At 43.0% G+C, this 20,451-nt stretch overlaps 1 protein-coding gene across 1 annotated transcript in view; it reads left to right on the forward strand.

Moving 5' to 3' along the window:
* LOC148360632 (uncharacterized) overlaps positions 1-12,543 on the forward strand; it is a 48,314-nt gene extending 35,771 nt beyond the window's left edge. The window contains exons 3-6 of the mRNA XM_088342906.1: positions 1,306-1,356; positions 6,948-7,008; positions 7,192-7,346; positions 12,456-12,543. Of these exons, the coding sequence (XP_088199032.1) occupies positions 1,306-1,356; positions 6,948-7,008; positions 7,192-7,346; positions 12,456-12,543 (355 nt within the window). The remainder of the gene's footprint in view (positions 1-1,305; positions 1,357-6,947; positions 7,009-7,191; positions 7,347-12,455) is intronic.
* Positions 12,544-20,451: the final 7,908 nt, after the last annotated feature.

The following is a 20,451-nucleotide window of genomic DNA, read 5'->3' on the forward strand; positions in this document are numbered from 1 at the left end:
TGTAATCAATCTTCGTTAAAAGCCTGGCTGCAGCATTTTGTACCATCTCCAGGCTCTTGATTTTTGACTTCGGGAGACCAGAGAGTAAAGCATCACAGTCATCAGGACAGGAGGTAACAAACCCATGAATTATAATCCCCGCATTGGACTGGGACAGCATAGGAAGTATTTTAGCAATGTTGCTAAGAAAAAAAAAAAAGCTGTTATAGTAATATTCTTAACGTGTGTTTCAAAGGACGGATCGGGGTCATATATGACACCTAAATTTTGGACTGAGTCACTCTGGGTGATATTACATTTGTCAATATTCAGAGCAGTTTTTGAGAACAAGTCACGGCATTTAGATGGACCAATAACTATTCGGTCTTTTCAGAGTTGAGGCGCAAGATGTTGAGCGAAAGGTGTACGAACCTTAATATAAAAAAGATCTCAATTACTCTGTCATACAGATTATCCGTGCGTTTCAGTTCCATTAAGAAGTTCTTTTCTATCACTAAAGCGAATGCTGTTGTAAAGCCTGTCTTTTCCTATTTCTGGCACACGTTTTTGATTCAATTCATGGATGAAAATGTTGGACAGAAACAGTGTACACGGGGCTATTTTTCATCATTGTGAAACTCAGTTACCTCCCCCAAGCCAATGAAAATTTGTGAAAACGCTGACGTTTCCCTACGCCTGCTAGAAGGCCATGGGCCACCAACTAGAAATCTGATTGGTTAATACAACAACCTTATCGACAGGGTTGGGTAGGGTTACTTTAACTTGATTACTTTCAATTACTTTTGGATTACTCCAATACCAAATATGCTAATAAAAAACAAAATAAACTAAATATGAATAAAATGATGACTCACAACACGTGGTAAGCTTTCTCTCCTGGCTTTGATCTCTTTGATCTCCGGCAAAACGAACATAAAATGCGACAGAAACAAAATGAAAATAAATCCAAACAGCTTGACAACATCATTTTTGCCGTTCCATGTATTCCGTTACTCCCCAAGCTTGCACAAAATGTAGTAATTTTATTCATATTCAGTTTCTTTTGTCTTTTATTAGCATTTTTGGTATTGGAGTAATCCAAAAGTAATTGAAAGTAATCAATTTAAAGTAACCCTACCCAACCCTGCTTATCGACACTCTAGGTAGATATCTGACCATAGTAATGGCTGAAACGGGATTGGTTAAATGCTTAAATATGAAAACACACAACAAAGCAATGACAGAAAGTTCACAGAAAATTGGGAAATGTTTAATAAGTATTCATGGATAAATACAATTCACATGACATGATTCTGATATTTTTAGTCCAGCAGAGGCTTTGCAGGCCCCGACAGCCCACCACTGGAAGAAAATAAGGTAACCTTTCCTTAAATTGAGGTAAGTGTCTGTTTTTCTTTTCTTTTTGGCCTTTGCTCTAACTTCACCGCTGCCAGTTTGGGGAAATAAACAGAAGTGCTGACAAGCCCGGGAACAACTTAGCTTTATTCCGGACAATGTATCGTACACAATAGATCCCATTCTCAACAAAGTTGCAGTGTGTGTTATATAGCGACCCCTTGTGGTGTAAAAATACATTCATTCATTTAACCAAAACAGTATCGATTCAAACGACATGTCAGGAACCGGAACAGGATCAGGACCCAAATGCGTGACGTTTCTCACACAAGCCTTTTATTTTACGGGAAATGGGGAGTCATGCACGATAGGCAGCGGTCTGGCGTCAAATGATAGGAAGCCGGAGGCCGACGAGATCGATACCAATTGCCCGAGTAGATATCGGACAGATGGGGTCGATACCGGACAGGAAGTGACAGACAGGAAAGATAACGGATCAGGATATTGAAATTAAACAGGACAAACTAGACGGGAACGAAACTGAAAACCGATATTAAACTGGACAAAATAAACGGGAACAATACCAACAGGAAACAGGACTGAGTCGAAACCCGCGTCTTGCGGGGCAGAGGTTCGTTGACGGACTGACAAAGGAAGAATGAGAGCACTGAGCCCAAATAGACGGAAAGCCAATCTGTCAATGAGCCGCAGCTGGCGCCACACGGGCGGGGGCCAATTGGGCGCCGTGGCAACCGTGACACAACAAGCCAAAACACCTCATTATCATGATCTTTCACTTTTATCCACTGATTCCTTTTCTAGTCACTCATGTTAGCAGCTATGGTTAAATGTTGCTTTGTCCTCCTTGTACATTTGGATATTTGTAATTATTATTATTACGACACAATTTGAGACACCCTGCTAGAAAAAAGTTGTACTCGTGTTATTACTAGAATTCCTTTATGAATAAGGAGTGATTTATGACCTTTCCTACAACTGTAGGAAAAGCAATACCATTATGATGTATGACTCTAGTTATACTCATTCTTTGCGTACATAACATTCCTGAATTTCCTTTATAAGGAACAATTGATTAATGACCAGTCTTAAACCCTTCATAGCACATTGATTTGTGATTTTTTTTGTAGCTTTTAATTTATGCACACAAAAATAAATAACGGAAGCAAACAAACTTTGCACACAATCATCTGCCTAATACAATAACATGATCATGCATATTCCTGAGATACGTGGAATCTGCTTAAGAATTCTGATTGATTTATGATGTCGTAGGGGCATTGCAATTCCGATGTATGACTGTAATTATACACCGTCTTGGCATCCCCAACATCTTTGATGATTGCTTTATGAACATTCATAATACTGTCAAAGAATGCATAAAATATGATTCATGACTGCGATTATATGCATTCTTGGCATTCCCAACATTCCAGAAATTTGCGGGATTCCTTTATAAATTCTGATTGATTTATGACATTTACAAAACTGTCAAAAGAGTAATAAAAAACAAATTTATAACAATAGTTATTGCATTTTTAGTCTTGTTACTGGTCATTAATCAATCATTGGTCTATATTATTTCAGTAATGTTCGAAATGCCAGAATACCTACAATTGGAGTCATAAATCATCTTTTTTTTTTAGGTTTCGGGAATGCTGGTGTTGTCAAGAATGCATTTAATTACAGCGATCAGTCATAATTTGATTGCTCTCTTGACAGTTATGTGACAGGTCATAAATCAATCAGAATTCATCAACGTAATGCAAGAATTTTAGGAAATACAATAATGGATATAACTTGTCTTACATAATATTTTATTGCTCTTTTGGCAGTTGTTGGGCTTGTCATAAATCAATCATAATTCATAAAGGAAGTTAGGGAATGCCAAGAATGCAGAACAGCTGATTTTTTTGGGCTGATCTTGACAGGTTTATGACCCTTTTGAAGAAAGCTGCATGGATGTTCCCCCCTCCGGCTTAAAATCGTTTTTAATGTACTTGCATGTCCAAAAGCGACAATCATAATTTACGGGGGCAGCTTTGTTTTTAAAAAAAAATGGCGGGGGGGGGGGCAATTGATAGCAAACAGATTCCACTTAAAACCCCTGAGGGGTTTTCTGAAACTGCAGCATCTCACATCAATTAATCAAGACGCGGGAGACTGTGTCCAGTCCAGCGGCGCCACCACAACATCCATCACGTTCTTTATAGCCGGCAAGCGCAATTTTTTTAGCTAGCTGGTTTGTTATATCGCTAAAAAGCTAGCCTGATAGTTAGCTAGAAAATTAAACCGGTAAGGTAAACTAATAGGGAGCTAGGTAGGTAGCCAACACAGTAAAAAGCCAAGTAAATAACCAGATACAAAGTTAAAGAGAGCTAAATTGCTAGCTAGGAATGAGGCCCAAATTTAGCTTGATAACAAGCAAAAAATGTTAGCTAAACTTGAGGTAGTATCCTAGAACTAAGTACCGTATTAAGGCACACCCCCCAAAAGTAGTTTTTCCCCTATATTTTCCATACATAAGGCGCATCAGACTATAAGGCGCTACAGTGGGAACGTCAACAAAACAGTCAGATAGTTCAGTCAAACTTATTAACCCCTGAAAATTCCGACGGCTCGCAAAGAAGCAAATACCTACGGACATGGTGTCTGTACGATGTCGCCAATCACTCAAATGCGTCATTCCACATATCATTAGGAAGGTTAAACTCTTGGGATTCAAGAAATGCCAACCATTTCTTAGTTTCTATTTTCTTTTTCCACACAGTTGCCAGCAAAGTAAGAAATTCATTGTGCAGGGAAACGTGCTTCTTTACTGTGCATTTGACAATAATCACTTTGAATTGAATCTCAGAAACATTTAGATCAAAATACTGGGAAAATATAAACCCGGGGTAGCTCACCAAAGTCGTTTTGCAGCCATCACATTCAATAATAATACGCAACCATGGTCCTCTTACATCTGTGAGTGAAGTAAATCCAACCGTGTAAAACATTTACATGCTCTTAAACAAGTCATGCCGACAAATAAAAGTAAAAAATCTGCATCAATAGACGTTGCTTGTTGCTAGCTGTCTGTTTAGCCCCATAATTCCTGTTTACAACTACAGACTAGTGAAAAAATGTTTTTTCCATGCCGGTGTGCAACCTAACTTGTGATTCACATTCATATTTTTCGGCCAATTGAAGCTTTGTTTTGCCCCGCTTTAGCCTATGCGAGCCTGTAAATGCTAAAAAGGACCCGCCTCCTTTACGTCCAAATAACGTTAGCCAATGGTGACGAATAGTGCCCGCAATAATGCCGACAAATAAAAAGAAAAATCCGTCGAGAAGCATCTGCATCGATGGACGTTGCTTGTTGCTAGCTGTCTGTTTAGCCCCATAATTCCTATTTACAAATACAGTGGAACCTCGGTTCTCGACCATAATCCGTTCCAGAACCCTGTTCGAAAACCGATTTCTTGGATCACCGAAATCACTTTTCCCATTAAAAATAATGTAAATCGTTTGAATCCGTTCCAACACCCTGAATGTTTACCTTGAATGTTTAACGTAAACTTAAAGCTAACCCAGGCTAATTGTACGTTCGCGTTATCGTAATCTTCCGTACGAAAGATTACGCTAACATGAACGTGTACAACTAAAAAAATCATGTCGTTTACACGTCATTTAGCACCCGGGTCTCCACAACAAGTGGTGAGCGGTTCATTGGAAATGGGGCTCCGTTCCAACACCCTCAATGTTGGGCTCCGTTCCAACACCCTGAATGTTTACCTGAATGTTCAACGTAAACATAATGCTAACCCAGGCTAATCGTACGTTCGCGTTATCGTAATCTTTCGTACGAAAGATTACGCTAACATGAACGTGTATAAATAAAAAAAAGGATAAAGAAAATAATTATGAAAAGGATTTCTTACCTTTGTGGTGGTCAGCAGAAGGCGCAGGTGGACGGTGGGGTATTGCTTGCACTAACTTTCTTCGGAGGCATAATTAGGGGCCAAAACACTTGGTACACCTATATTAAAAACGAAAGCAAAACGAAGCACGTCCGCACGCGATAACAGTTGGTCACGAAAAGAGCGATCTACACCCGTACGCCGCTCAGCATGGCACCCTAGCGTACGCACTCACGCATTACCGGCGTTCGAACTCCGATTTTTCGACCGAACAGCGAAGCAAGAATTTCTCGAAATTTTTGGTCGGACTCCTATTTGTTCGAACTGAGAGGCGTTCGAAAACCGAGGTTCCACTGTACAGACTAGCAAAAAAATGTCGTAGTGCAACCTAACTTGTGATTCACATTATCTTTTTCGGCCAATTGCAGGCTTTTGCTCCGCTTTAGCCTATACACCCTGTAATTGCAAAAAAGGACCCGCCTCCTTTACCTCCAATAACCAATAAGCCCGGTTCAAATGATGATTGACACGTTGGATAGGTAATGAAAGGCCGGTATATAAATCCCGGCATACACCGAGGACAGCGTTTGTGTGTATGTCGAGTAACGAAGATGCCTGTCTTCTATCGCTCGACGTTATATAAAATGCTGGCTTGCTATGGGTTTGCATCAAGGCACCATGAAAATGGCGATATGCCAAACTAACTCCCACGATGCCTTTCTGTCACTTCATCCAGTTTAGAATCTCGTGCGCTTTTTTTAGCCTCATGCTGTGTAAAAGAAATACAAAATTCTCAAATTTTGGTATGATAGTTACATTTTTCTTTTTATTTAAATCTTTTTGTTTGACAACTAGGAGGCGCTAGATAAAATATATTCATATTCTTTAAAGACTTGGTGAGACGGTTAATATTATTGTTTATTTTTGTATTGTCAAGACTTGGGATGCTAAAAACATGACAACCATGGAAAGGAAGTTTGGGATTGTTAATAAATACAAAGAAGGAACGTGATTTGCTCACTTGGCTAAATTGCACAGCCGCAACCAATGGATGATCAGGACTATTATAAAAAAATAAGAAAAGCCATTAGCCATGAGGCTCTTTAACTCCACCCGGGGGATTAAAAGCGTGAGAAACAAAAGAGATAAAAAGTTGTGAGAGAGGGGGAAAAGAAAGGGAGAGGAAGGAAGAAATCCAAAGAGAAATAGAAAGACAGAAGGAGAGAAAAGGGAAAAGAAATTGCAAAGGGTAGGAAGAGAGAAAGAGAAAAGAGAGAAAAGGAAAAAAGGAAATTAGACCAAAATAAGTTAAAAAGACACAGAGAGAGAAAGAGACAAAGAGCAACAAAGGAAGAGAAAAAGAGAGACACGGAGAGTGAAAGAGACAGATACAGAGTGGGAGAAAAGGGGTGGAAAAGAGAGAGAGAGAGAGAGAGAGAGAAAGCAATACAAGTACAGTGTCTTTGTTCGAGGCACCTGGCTTTGGCAACATCAAGTTGACCTATTTCAACCTACAGCTTGTTTTTCTCTTGCGCTTCTCTGAGTGTTGTCTCGCGGGCCGGATTCAATCCCTTAGCGGGCCTGATCTGGCCCGCGGGCCGCCAATTGACGCCTGTGATCTAAAGCAACAAAGTCGTCTAAGGCATGACAATCCTGACAAGTTCTTCAATCTGATTTAATATGCATCTGCAGACTCCTCCCCTTTTTGCATCCACCCAGTAACTCCACTGTGCCAGCTCAAGTCACACCAAAGGTAAAAACTATTTCATTTTATTTTATTTTATTTTATTCATAATATTATATCACGCATAAGTAGTGTGTAAATTTTGCATTTGACTTGTTTTTATTTGGGCTACCAGGTGTTCATGGTTATTTTTTAGGTTCCCTACATTGACTTGAACTCATGCATCAACGATGATGATGTTATTTCAAGCAGAGCCGGACTCCATTTAACATGCAGACGCCTATATGTGAGAAACCAGAAGGGGAGGCACGCGCTCCTGAAATGCCAGTCAAATCTCCACAAGTCCTATCCCAAGGAAAAATAGAAACAGTGGAGTTCCACGGGGAGTGGCTGCCATTCCAAAAAAGGTCAGAATTTACATAGCGCTGCCGTCGCACCGGCGGCAGCGCCGAGGAGTTTAACACTTCGAGACGGCATCGAAGAATAAACGGAAAGTAAATTGGAAGAAAAATGAATACGTTGAACTAATTGAATCCTTAAAGGTGGTGTCGATTCTACCTGCTGACCTTATCTTCTGGCTCAAACCATTATTACAGCTCCTTTTGTTGCGCCAGTATGTAAAATTCTTAGAAGCGCTCGGATAAACTCTTCCTTTTTCATTTTTTGAGGGGTTTGGGTTGACATTTGGACCGTTTTTTTCTCATTCTCACAATTTTTATTTTGGAATAAAATAAAACGACGACTTAGTAGTGAGGGCAAACTGGATGGAGTGGTGAAAGAAGAACTAAATCAAATAAAAAGGAAGAAAAGGGAAGGGGGAAAACAAAATGAAAAAAACAAAAGAACAAACATAAAAGATTAAAAAGAAGAGAATCCAGAAGAAAAAATAATGAAGCAAGGCAAAAAAAAGAGTAAAAAAAAGAAACAAAAGAATAAAAGAAAAAACGGGAAAGAGAAAAAAAGCAAGCAAGAAAAAACAATTAAAAAAAGGAAAAAGCAAGAAAAAAAGAATACAAATTTAGAAGAAAAACAAAAAGAGGAAAAAGAAGAAATAAAATAAGAAGAAAACACAGGTAAAATCACATGTTTGATGTAGCACAGACAGACTAAAGAGATCTTTTCTTCCTCATGCCATGAGGCTCTTTAACTCCACCTGGCGGAGTGAAGGCCCACATTTAACCACACCCCCTACATTGCATATTAACGTACTTTTATTGCAGTGTGTATTCTATGTAGCACTATTTAAATACTCTATACAACACGCTACAGTGGGTATTAGCACGTCACATTGGGTATTTGTATATTGTATTCCTTGCTTTATTATTATATTGTTCTCAGTGAAGGGATGCTGCTGGAAATGTGAATTTCCTTGCGGGGATTAATAAAGTATCTATCTATCTATCTAATAAATGTAATATTCTACACAAAACTCAAAAATCTCTTATTCTACTAAATCACAATAACATTTCTTTTTTCACTCTGCCGCCAACAATACTAAGCAGCTTCAAACCTGAATCACTGCACGACACAACAAAATGTCTGTTCGAAATATTAACTTTTCAGTCCAACAACAGATAGACTGCAAAACACAAGAATAAACTGAAAACTCTAATCGTGAACAGGTGCAAATACGGGACAGGCGGAAGTCAGGGTCAAAAAGGCTTGCCGTGTATCAACAGAGGTTCGCAGACGGACTGACAAAAGGAGAGTGACAGGACCGGGCTTAAAAAGGGAAGGCAAGCCAATCAGATAGCCCGCAGCGGCTAGCGCCAAATGAGCAGGCACAGGTGATTCAAATCGGTAATCATGACACCCCCAGACCCTCGTTTCAGCGACCCCCAACTCCCTTGACTTTCGAGACCCCTGAACTAAATGAATGAAATATTTTGACTTCACCAGGTGTCGCCACATCACACACACTGACCCTTTATTAAGACTGGTCTGACAGTAATGGAGTTGGATCCAATATCTGGAGTTGCCTTAACCCTTGGATGAATAAGTGGGGTCAAAAAAGACCCCATGGGTTGTTCCATTCATCCATCCATCCATTATCTGCACTGCTTATCCTCAGTAGGGTCGCGGGGGTGCTGGAGCCCATCCCTGCTATCTTCCGGCAGTGGGCAGGGGACACAGAGACAAACAACTCACTCGCTCATTCACACCTAGGGACAATTTGGACCGGCCAATTAACCTGAAAAGCATATTATTAGGAATGTCCTGGAGGGAACCCATGCAATCATGGGGAGAACATGCAAACTCCACACAGGAGGTTTGATCTCATGACCTCAGAACCGTGCTGCACACGCTTAACCACGGCCTCGCCGTGCTGCCCCCCATGGGTTTTTATACTTCCAAATTTTTCAAAAACAAGTTGTAATAGTGTCATATTCCAGGTATGTTTCATGACATGATGCCCTTCATATTCGTTTTAGATCTCACTCAAGGAGAAGTGAATGCACTGGTAGGTCAATTACCGTATTTTCCGCACTATAAGGCGCACCTAAAAGTCTTAATTTTTTTTCAAAAGCTGACCATGCGCCTTATAACACAGTGCGCCTTATATATGGCTCAATATTAAATTCGCAAGGTCTCGCAATTTACTCAACAGCCGCCGACTCGATTTTACCCCGAACGTGGAGTAGTCCGCGGTGTATGCTGGGATTTATATACCGGCGTTTAATTGGTTAACCAATGTGTCAATCATCATTTGAATCGATCACTATTGGCTGAAGTTATTCGGAGCCTCGGATTGGCTAGATGGCCAAAACAAACCCTGCAATCGGCCGAGTTTAGCAATGGCGTAGCATGTCCGCGGTGTATGCTGGGATTTATATACCGGCGTTTCATTGGCTAACCAATGTATCAATCATCATTTGAATCGATCACTATTGGCTGAAGTTATTTGGAGCCTCGGATTGGCTAGATGGCGAAAACAAACCCTGCAATCGGCCGAGTTTAGCAATGGCGTAGCAAGCTTGCTAAAGTACGCTATAAAGAAACATGTTTCATTAGTCTGTATTTGTAAATATTCTACTCTCCTGGATTTACTTCACTCACGGTTGTAAGAAGACCATGATTGCGTATCATTATTGAACGTGATAACTTAGGTGAGCTATGCGGCTTTATATTTTCCCGGTATCTTGTTTTAGAACGATCTTGATGTTGCTGTGATGAGTTGAGTGGATTCAACTCAATTCCAAGGGTTTATTGTCATATGCACAGTAAAGTTGCGAGCGAAAAAGAAAATAGAAACTAAGGAATGGTTGGCATTTCTTGAATCCCAAGACTTTAACCTTCCGAATGATATTTGCAATGACGCATTTGAGTGACATCGTACGGACACCGCATCCGCACGTGTCTTCGACACGTATTTGCTTCTTTGCAAGCTTTGGGAATGTTAAGGGGGTAATGAGTTGGACTGAATCATCTGACTGTTTTGTCGACGTTCCCATTGTAGCGCCTTATAATCCGGTGCGCCTTATCTATGGAAGATATAGGACCAAAAACTATTTTTTGGGGGTGCGCCCGATAACCCGGTGCGCCCTATAGTGCGGAAAATACGGTACCCATAGGTTTCTTTGTATTTTTGGGTCTAAAATGTGCTAAATAATCCCGCCCGGTGTTTAAACGGAGACCTGATATTTCTCCCTCCCCGGCGCGAAGCTTCGGCTAGGCGCTAATCTGGGAGGTGGAGTCGGCACGAAAGGGGTTCCTTTACGCATTGCAGCACAGCAGCCGCCGCAGCAGCAGGATTGCACGGGACCTCTGAGGCCTCGTGCGCACACACACACACGCACGCAATCACGCTTTTACCTTCGACACCCCCTCTCCTCCTCCTCTGCCTCCCCCCACTCTCGCCCTCCATCCTCTCTAGGGAACTGAGAGTGCTGCATGCGTGATGGACAGCAGGCTAATGTAAGAGCTCAAGCGCTCCTCCCCTCTGACTTCACAAAGCAAACCTAGCAGAGGTCACAGTGTCCCGTGGTTGGAAATGCTAATACGGGAAAAGGGAGAGATTCCGTTCCCCGTCTTCCTAGAGAAAACTTTCTAGGGATCGAAGGCGGAGGGGTTTACCGGGGACCCCCCCTGGATATGACGTTGCGAGGTAGGGAAATTCCTGCCCATCCTTGAAAAGTCTTCAAAGGACTTGAATTCATTATTCTGAAAACTAAGGCCTCGATTGGCATTAAAATGTCTTCAATCCGAGAACTATCAAAACGGCGATGTGATTTCGGTCGGGCCTTTCAGAGAAGACGCATGTCCTTAGGTCTACCCACAATGCACATGGCAACAGAGTGTAAATTTAATAAGAAAGTGCTGTCCAACTAAATGGCTAAATGTTATCCATCCATCCATTATCTGCACCGTTTATCCTCAGTAGGGTCACGGGGGTGCTGGAGCCCCTCCCAGCTATCTTCGGGCAGTGGGCAGGGGACACCCTGAACTGGTTGCCAGCCATTCGCAGGGTAGACAGAAACAGACCACTAACTCACTCATTCACATCTAGGGACAATTTAGACCGGCCAATTGACTTGCATGTCTTTGGAATGTGGGAGGAAACCGGAGTGCCAGGAGGAAACCCACGCAAGCACGGGGAGAACATGCAAACTCCACACAGAAGGTTTGATCTCACGACCTCAGAACTGTGCCGCACACTGGCTAAATGTTGTGCCGGCTAATATATTGTGTACAAGTAATATGTGTGTTTTTTTGTTTTGTTTGTTTCTAGCGTGGTTATTTTTAGACTTTGTCTTAAATTTCATTTCAAAATGTGATGAAAAAGTCTTAAATTTAAACTTGCCTTAAGCTGTAGGAACCTAGTGTATACCGGGAAGAGCTAATGGCTTCTGAACCTTCAGCAGCCCAGGTAAAACATTAAAATACTTACGAGTATTATGTACGCATATTATAAGTAAATATACAAAATAACATTTGATTTACCTTTGAAGTGTTTTGCGCTGGTCGAGTGGAGTGGCGGGTGGATGCAGAGGGGATTCAAAATGAAACAGATTTTAGAGTTGTACTCTCGACGATTGCCGTGCCTTGAGAAGATTTTATTGCCTTGACCGCCTCCCTTACTTTTGAACTTTAATGCCGATTATCGTTGGTTGCAGCCGTACGACTTAAAAGTGGGGTGCCTGGTATGAGTGTCATGATTACCGATTAGTATCACCTGTGCCCGCTCATTTGGCGCCAGCCGCTGCGGGCTACCTGATTGGTTCCTTGTCCTTTTTTAAGCCCAGTCCTGTCACTCTCTGGTTGTAAGTCCGTCAGCAAACCTCTGTTGTTACAAGGCAAGCATTTTGACCCTGACTCCCGCCTGTCCCGTTTTTGCACCCGTCTGTTACTGATCTCCCTGTTTGTCTCCGGCTCCGACCTGTTTTTGATGCCGACCATGTTTTTGCTCTCCCATCCCGGCTTACGATCTGTTTTTGATCCCGACCATGTTTTTGCTCTCCTGTCCCGGCTTACGATCTGTTTTTGATCCTGACCACATTTTTGCTCTCCTGTCCCAGCTGTGGACCTGTTTTTCCATCCTTGACACCGCCATCTCCCGCTACGGAAGATCCACTTTCGTATTCGGATCACGATCCGATTGCATGAGCGGCTTGCTTCCCGCGTCCAGCGAGCACCGGACAGCGGGCGCTGCCCTTCCTCTTTCTATCAATAAACTTGTGGTTAACGTTACGCATTTGGGTCCTGATTCTGTTCTGGTCGTCTCTTTGTCTCTCTCTCCTCTCTTTCTTTCTCTCTCAATGTCCCTCTCTTTCCTTTTTCCTCTCTTTGTTCCTTCTCTTTCTCTTTTATTTCTCTTTTCCTCTCTCTTACTCTCCCTCTGCCCCCCCCCTCTCTTTTATTCTCTCTTTTTCATTCCCTCCGCCTCACTCTCCTTCTCTTTATTATTTTCTCTCTTTCTTGCCCTCTAGTCTATTAGTCAGGCCCCGGAGATAATGTTATTTCTTCTGCGTGGTTCCTGGACTAAAATGAGTTTGACATCCTTGCTCTAATGCACAGGTCTGAAACAGGCGACCCGCGGGCCAGATCAGGCCCGCTAGGGTATTGAATCCGGCCCGCGAGACATCACTCAGAAAAGCACAAGAGAAAAACAAGCTGCAGGTTGAAATATGTCAACTTGATGTTGCCAAAGCCAGGTGCCTCTCACAAAGACACTGTACTTGTATTTATTTCTCTCTCTCTCTCTCTCTCTCTCTCTCTCTCTCTCTCTCTCTCGCCCTCTCTCTCTCTCTCTCTCTCTCTCTCACTTTTCCACCCCTTTTCTCCCACTCTGTCTCTTTCACTCTTTGTGTCTCTCTTTTTCTCTTCCTTTGTTGCTCTCTGTCTCTTTCTCTCTCTGTGTCTTTTAACTTATTTTGCTCGAATTTCCTTTTTTCCTTTTCTCTTTTCTCTTTCTCTCTTCATACCCTTTGCACTTTCTTTTATCTTTTCTCTTTTTCTGTCTTTCTATTTCTCTTTGGATTTCTTTCTTCCGCTCCCTTTCTTTCCCCCTCTCTCACGACTTCTCTTTTTATCTCTTTTGTTTCTCACGCTCTCTCCCTTTCTCTCTTTCTTTGTCCTGCCCTCTCTCCTTTTCCCTTCCTCTTTCTCTTATTTCTTTATCTCTCTTTTTCTTTCTCTTTAATCTACTAGTCCGGCCCCCGACAGAATGTTTGTTCTATCGTGTGGCCCCCGGGTTAAAATGAGTTTGACACCCCTGCTCTAATGTGTAATGAGTAAAGGTCTAATGGAGGTCCCATGAAGGTGCAGAGAAGGTTCAAACCAAGGACACAGTAAGACCCCGCAGAACTCCTGTTTTCCCCACTGCAATTCTTATCGATTTGGTCTTTTTTCATCAGGGCTTCAGTTCCGACGCTAAAGCGAGGTTTGGAATCCCATAATCCTTTTCATTTCTTTTTTAGGTCGGATATTTTGGTACTCCGCGTCGGTATCCGAGCACGGAAGAAAAAAGGACGCCGGCGGAATTTCAAAAGGCTTTCTCGGAGGATGTAGCGATGCACAAACACAAACCCAGGAGACGCCAGTCGATGGCTAAATGAAATTGCTGTTCCATGACACCCTTTTTACTGTCATGGCACTGCAATGCGGGGGGAGGAGGGGGGATAATGGCAACTTGCACGTGTGTGGAGGGACACACAACCGCCGTTAAAGGCCCTGCGTGTATTATATGGCGACCCCTAGTGGTGTAAAAGGATTTCATTCCTTATAAGTCAAAACTCATCAATGTTCTCATCTCATTAGCCATACCGCTTATCCTCATTAGGGTCGCGGGGGGCTGGAGCCCATCCCAGCCATCTCCGGGCAATGGGCAGGGGACACCCTGAACTGGTTGCCAGCCAATCGCAGGGCACACGGGGACAGACAACTCACTCGCTCAGTCACACCTAGGGACTATTTGGACCGGCCAATTCACCTGAAATGCATGTCTTTGGAATGTGGGAGGAAACCGGAGTGCCCGGAGGAAACCCACGCAAGCACGGGGAGAACATTCAAACTCCGCACAGGAAGTCTGGAGCTGGGTTTGAACCCTCGCAAGAGGTTCCCAAGCGCTAACCACCGTGCCGCCGTGCTGCCCCACATCAATGTTATTTCATCTAAATTGGATCTAGATTTTGAGATACATTTACCACAGGCTTTATACACCTTTTCATGGCCAAATTCTGTCTGGACCAGAACGGAAACAGAACCCACTTGCGTGACGTTTACCACAGGTTTTATTGCAAGAGAGAGGAAGGGCTGCGCCTTGCCCATGAACGGTGTTCGCCGGGCGCAGGAAGCAAGTCGCTCTAGGAAGTGGATCTTAGCGAGCGATGGCGGCGTCAGGGGCGGAAAACTGGTCGGTAGCCGGGACTGGGAGAGCAAGACGTGGTCGGGGTCAGGAACGAGTCGTAAGCCGGAACGGGAGAGTAGACGTCGTCAGGAACAAAAAAAGGGGTCGTAAGTCGGGACGGGAGAGCAGACGTGGTCGTGATCAAAACGGGTCGCAGCTAGAGACAGACAGGAGCAAAAAACGGGACAGGCGGGAGTCAGGGTCAAAAAAGGCTTGCCTAGTATACCCTGAGATTCACAGACGGACTGACAACAGGGGATTGACAGGAGTGGGTTCAAATAGTGACAGGGAGCCAATCGGAACCCGCGGCGGTTGGCGCCAAAATGAGCGGGCACAGGTGATCACAATCGGTAATCATGACAAATTCAAGCACTTTCAAGGAGAATTTTTCAATTCAAAGGAAGAAATCCAGCGCAGATCAAAAGAATGGTCTGTTGACTTTGATGAGTAAAATATAGTCGCTATCTTGCTATGAGCACAGATTTTGTTTTATTTTACGCTGTTCCTATCTATGATTTACAATCTACTTGTGTCTATGGGCTGCTGTAAACTGACATGAATTCTGCTTCAACAATGCACGCGCAGCTTGGCTACGTTATACTTGTTTACAAACGCGGAAAGGGCTCTATAGGTGCTGGATAATAAATGAATATTAAAAAACTGTATAAAAACCAGATAAATTTGCCAAATTTGGACTCATTTTAATGATATTGATTATATGCTTGAAATTGCTGCCATGTTATGAACCCCCAGGTGGGCCCGCCCCACTATTTGAGAACCATTGCTTTAACCTTACCGCAACCAACTCAAAAATTAACTTCAAAACCATGCTATAACCCTAAAAGCGGTTCCACCATACTTGGACCTCCAGAATATCCTAAACTGCAGGAACTGATCCTGGCAATGGTCCTATGCGCTCTAACAGCACAACTAGAGGGCCCCCCGATGGCCATGTTCCGTCAATCGCAGTAAAAATCGAAAATTCTCTTTACCCAAACGATATCACGGTCCCTCGTGGAAAACAACGCAAGTGTCACGGTTGCCATGGCGCCCAATTGGCCCCGCCCATGGACACCAGCTGAAACGCGTTGACAGATTGCTCCCTGTGACTACTTAAACGCTGTCCGGTGAGTCGCCTTTTGTCGGTCCGTCTCTGAATCTCCATTTTTACACGGCAAGCCCTGAGAATCTCCGTTTTTCCTGTCTTTTTGTTCTCGTTTGCCAAGCCCTGTGAATCTCCTTTTTTTCCTGTGTTTTTTGCTCCTGTTTTGCTCTCGCCACGATCTGTTTGATTTTGACCACTTCTGCGTTTCGAGTAATCTACTCCCCGCGACCAACGATCTCCGGATCGAGTGTGCGCTCCTTACTCTTCTCCCCAATAAACTGTGAGTAACGTTACGCGAGTGGGTTCTACTGTTTCCTGTCCCGGTCGTGACAGCAGGCGAATGAGCGTCTCGAATGTCCGCACTTATTGTGTGGTGCATTCGAGGTCCCTCCTGCAGTGGGTGTGAATTTTGCCCCCGTCCTGTAAGATTCTTCCCTCCCCTGCATTGCTCCGTGACAGAACTACTGGGCAGGCTTTAGGCTGCTGTCCAAATCTATAGCGAGACAGCCGGGGGGGCGGGGACGGAATCTTTTAGCATCCTGTCACTTCTATTTTGACATGTGTGCAGAGATTTTTACTTCTTTTGTCGAGTAATAGCTTTATTTTATAATGATTTCATTCGGTGGTTACCTATTGTTCCAGCAGGGGGCGCTTACGGTTTCCCCAGAAAGCATTATTCTAAACTTATTTTATTTTGAGCTTAAATTATCGATTTTTCGACTCATTGATATGGATAATGATTGATCAGTACAGAAAGAAAATACAGTGGAACCTCGGTTCTCGACCATAATCCGTTCCAGAACCCTGTTCGAAAACCGATTTGTTCGATCACCGAAATCATTTTTCCCATTAAAAATCATGTGAATCGTTTTAATTCGTTCCAACACCCTGAATGTTTACCTTGAATGTTCAACGTAAACGTAAAGCTAACCCAGGCTAATCGTACGTTTGCGTTATCGTAATCTTCCGTACGAAAGATTACGCTAACATAAACGTGTAAAAATAAAAAAAAGGATAAAGAAAAGAATTATGAAAAGGATTTCTTACCTTTGTGGTGGTCAGCAGAAGGTGCAGGTGGACGGTGGGGAGAGGATCAGACACTCGCACACCTTCTTTATATTTTGCTATTATTTCTTTCTTAAATGCAATAGTTGTACGCACTACTTTTCTTTTTTCACCTGTAGCAACTTTGCTGCTTGCACTGGCTTTCTTCAGAGGCATAATAAGGGGCTAAAACACCCCTACGCCGCTCAGCATCGCACCCTAGCGTACGCACTCAGGCATTACCGGCGTTCGAACTCCGATTTTTTGACCGAACAGTAAAGCAAGAATTTCTCGACATTTTCGGTCGGACTCCGATTTGTTCGAACTGAGAGGCGTTCGAAAACCGAGGTTCCACTGTACACACTTTTGAGGAAATAGGTTAAGCCTACTTTACAGGCAGAAAAAAAACCCTCATCTGACACGTCTCTCTATCCCTTTCGTCACATCCCTAAGCCGAGGGATAGGGAAAAGGAGAACCTTGGTTTGGTTTTGCCATGTTTCCTGGCTGGGGAGACAAAGCGGTGGCTTTCGGCCTTGTTCGTCGCCATGGTCCCCAGGCAACTCTCAAGGTGTAAAAAAAAAAACATAAAGTGAAGCTTGGGGGGAAGAAATCATAAATACGGTAGACCCCCAGTATACGACATGAATCCATTCAGAGGTGTGTAGCTTAAGGGGGAATTGCTAACGAAACGAACCAATGTTAATGTGTTGCTAATCTGGTCCGAACCCCTACACCCCAGATAAAAAAAATGAAAATAAATTGCATATTTAGCACTTTACCAGTCACTGAGGACCTCCAAACTTCACACTTCTAATGTGCGATGTGCGTGCATTTTATTTATCTTTGCTCTGACCTAAATGTGGTTGAGTGGCGTAGCAGGTGGATGCAGGGTAGGGAGAAGACAGCAGATTTCAAATGAAACTGATTTCAAATATTTTTCTCGCGAGAAGAGGATTATCATGTCCTTACCCCGGAATACTTTGCTTTCATCACTTCCTTATTTTTAAGAATAGTCCCGATCGTTGATTGGTAACAGCCATGCAACTTATCGAGGGTTACGTTGAGTGAGCCTTTTTCATATTCCTTGTTGATAACAAGCTTTGTTTCCATGGTTATCATGTCTTTGCTTTTCCCTTTAGCCTGCAAGCTTTTTGATCACTAAAAGCTTCATTTCCATGGTTATCGTATTTGCAATTCTCCCTTTAGCATCACTGCAACTCATCTTGATAGTTAAAAGCTCTGCTTGTATGGTTTTCATATTTTTGCTTCTCTCTTTAGCATCATTGCAAGCTTTTTTGATCGTTGGAAGCTTAACTGCAAGGATTATCAAGTTTTTGCTTCTCTCATTAGCTTCACTGCAAGCCTTCTTGATAGTCTGAAGCTTTGTTTCTATGGTTATCATATTTTTGCTTCTCCCTTTAGCATCACTGCAAGCTTTTTTTGATCGTTGGAAGTTTAACTGCAAGGATTATCATATTTTTGCCTCTCTCTTTAGCATCAGTGAAAGCCTTCTTAATAGTCTAAAGCTTTGTTTATATGGTTATCATATTTTTGCTTCTCCCTTTAGCATCACTGCAAGCTTTTGTGATCATTGGAAGCTTAACTGCAAGGATTATAAAGTTTTTGCCTCTCTCTTTAGCATCAGCGAAAGCCTTCTTAATAGTCTAAAGCTTTGTTTCTGTGGTTAGCATATTCTTGCTTCTCCCTTTAGCATCACTGCAAGTTTTCTTGATCATTGTAAGCTTTGTTTCCAGGGTTATCAAGTTTTTGCTTCTCCCTTTTGCATCTCTGCCCGCCTTTGGACCCATAGCGAATAAATACAGTACAGAAAATACAGTAATGTATCATTGACTTTACAAAGCACACGCCACTCTAGACTAAACAAAGCGATCAAGGCATCATGGGAGGTAGTTCATCCAATAATTAATTAGCATTTTCATGATGCTACGACGCAAACTCATAGCAGACCAGCAATTTATACGATGTCTAGCAATAATTTGTCTGTTATGTCTTAAGGCGGGCGAAAAAACATGAAGATGGGCCGAAAGACCACGTCATTCTACACTGAAAACCTAGTAAGGCGAGGACGCTGTATCCCCGGGGTCTCCTGGATTTCATCCTCTTGGAGGCCCGCCCATGTTCCTCTCATCTTCCGAGAGGAAAATGCCAGGAAGTCCAGCCCCGCCCTGCAGCTACACCCCGGTTTGCATCACGTTCTCTGTCTCCTTTCCAGTCGTCATACTGAGCTGCAGGAAATGAGCTCTTGATCCTCGCAATCTGGTGAGCTTCGGTGCCACGCCCTGGTGAGAACCTCCTGTCTCCATCCACCGGCTAAAAACTTCTAGCCATTCTGTGCGGGTTTTTGGAGTGGTGCTAGACTCAGCTGAGGGAATAACTTGGAATATTTTCAATAGGTCGATGAGAGACGTCACAATTTGAGAGGAGATGATAAGCTCAGTAAGGTGGAACACAATTTAGTTAAATAATCCAGGGTTTGTAAGGGTGCTTGAAATCCTTAAGAATGCTTGAAGTTTAGTGTCGTGTTTTCAAGGTTTGATAAGATAGGTAGATAGATAGATAGATAGATAGATAGATAGATAGATAGATAGATACTTTATTCATCCCCGTAGGGAAATTCACACTTCCAGCAGTATCCTTGTGTTGATTATTAACAGGATGGCCTCAGGGTGCTGTGTTGGTCTACAATGAGTGGCCAGAGAAGGAAACAGTGGGGACAAAAGTTGAAGATTATAAGTGCGCCTGAATAAAGCAGGTATGTGGAGTTGGTTAGAGCTGGTCTAAGAAGCTAACTTAAGTGGCTAGCAGAAGCTATAAAAAATGCCAGTTGAAATGTCTAGAGCACACTTTTTTTAGGCAGCACAGCTAACAGTAACAACAGCAGCTAGCCTGCAGCTAAGTGGTGACATGAGTGGCTAGAGAAGTAAACAGTGGGAAAAAAGCTAACAATGCTTAAATCCCAGGACTTGGTGAGCATCACATGCCGGGCTCAGTTCTGGAGGAATGTAAGTGCTTAAATAAACTGTAAACTGTGTCGCAATTATAGAGGAAATTGCTGGGGAAAGAAAAAAAAAGATTTCTCTCCCATGCGGACTCAATCAGCTGCTGCTTTCGAGAGGGAGGCAAAGATCCACAAGCAATCCGAGCCTCCTGGCTGGAGTGTGCCCGACCTATTCGTCCAGGGACCATGGCAGGCCACCTGTGCTTAAGTCTTCTTTGTCCCCATTGTCCAAGGGGCAAGGGCCAGCCAGGGCCCCCCTTTGGGTTGCTGTTCTGGAAAAAAGAGAGAGAGAGAGAGTTGTTTGTGACTGCCTTTTTAAATGCAGATGAGGTCATTGGGCACTGGAGGCGTGTCCTGTGACCGGTCGAAGTTTCCTGTTGACGCTTTTCAAAATAAAGTTCTCCGATTGATTGATTATAAGGTAAAAATTTCATTCAGGCAGCAATGCAATAAATCTCTGGCAAGTACAGCCTGGTGGCACCCATCCCTCTCCAGGC

The sequence above is a fragment of the Urocampus carinirostris genome, chromosome 8, assembly GCF_059441175.1.
Source record: "Urocampus carinirostris isolate Australia breed hairy pipefish chromosome 8, RoL_Ucar_1.0, whole genome shotgun sequence".
Taxonomy (NCBI): domain Eukaryota; kingdom Metazoa; phylum Chordata; class Actinopteri; order Syngnathiformes; family Syngnathidae; genus Urocampus; species Urocampus carinirostris.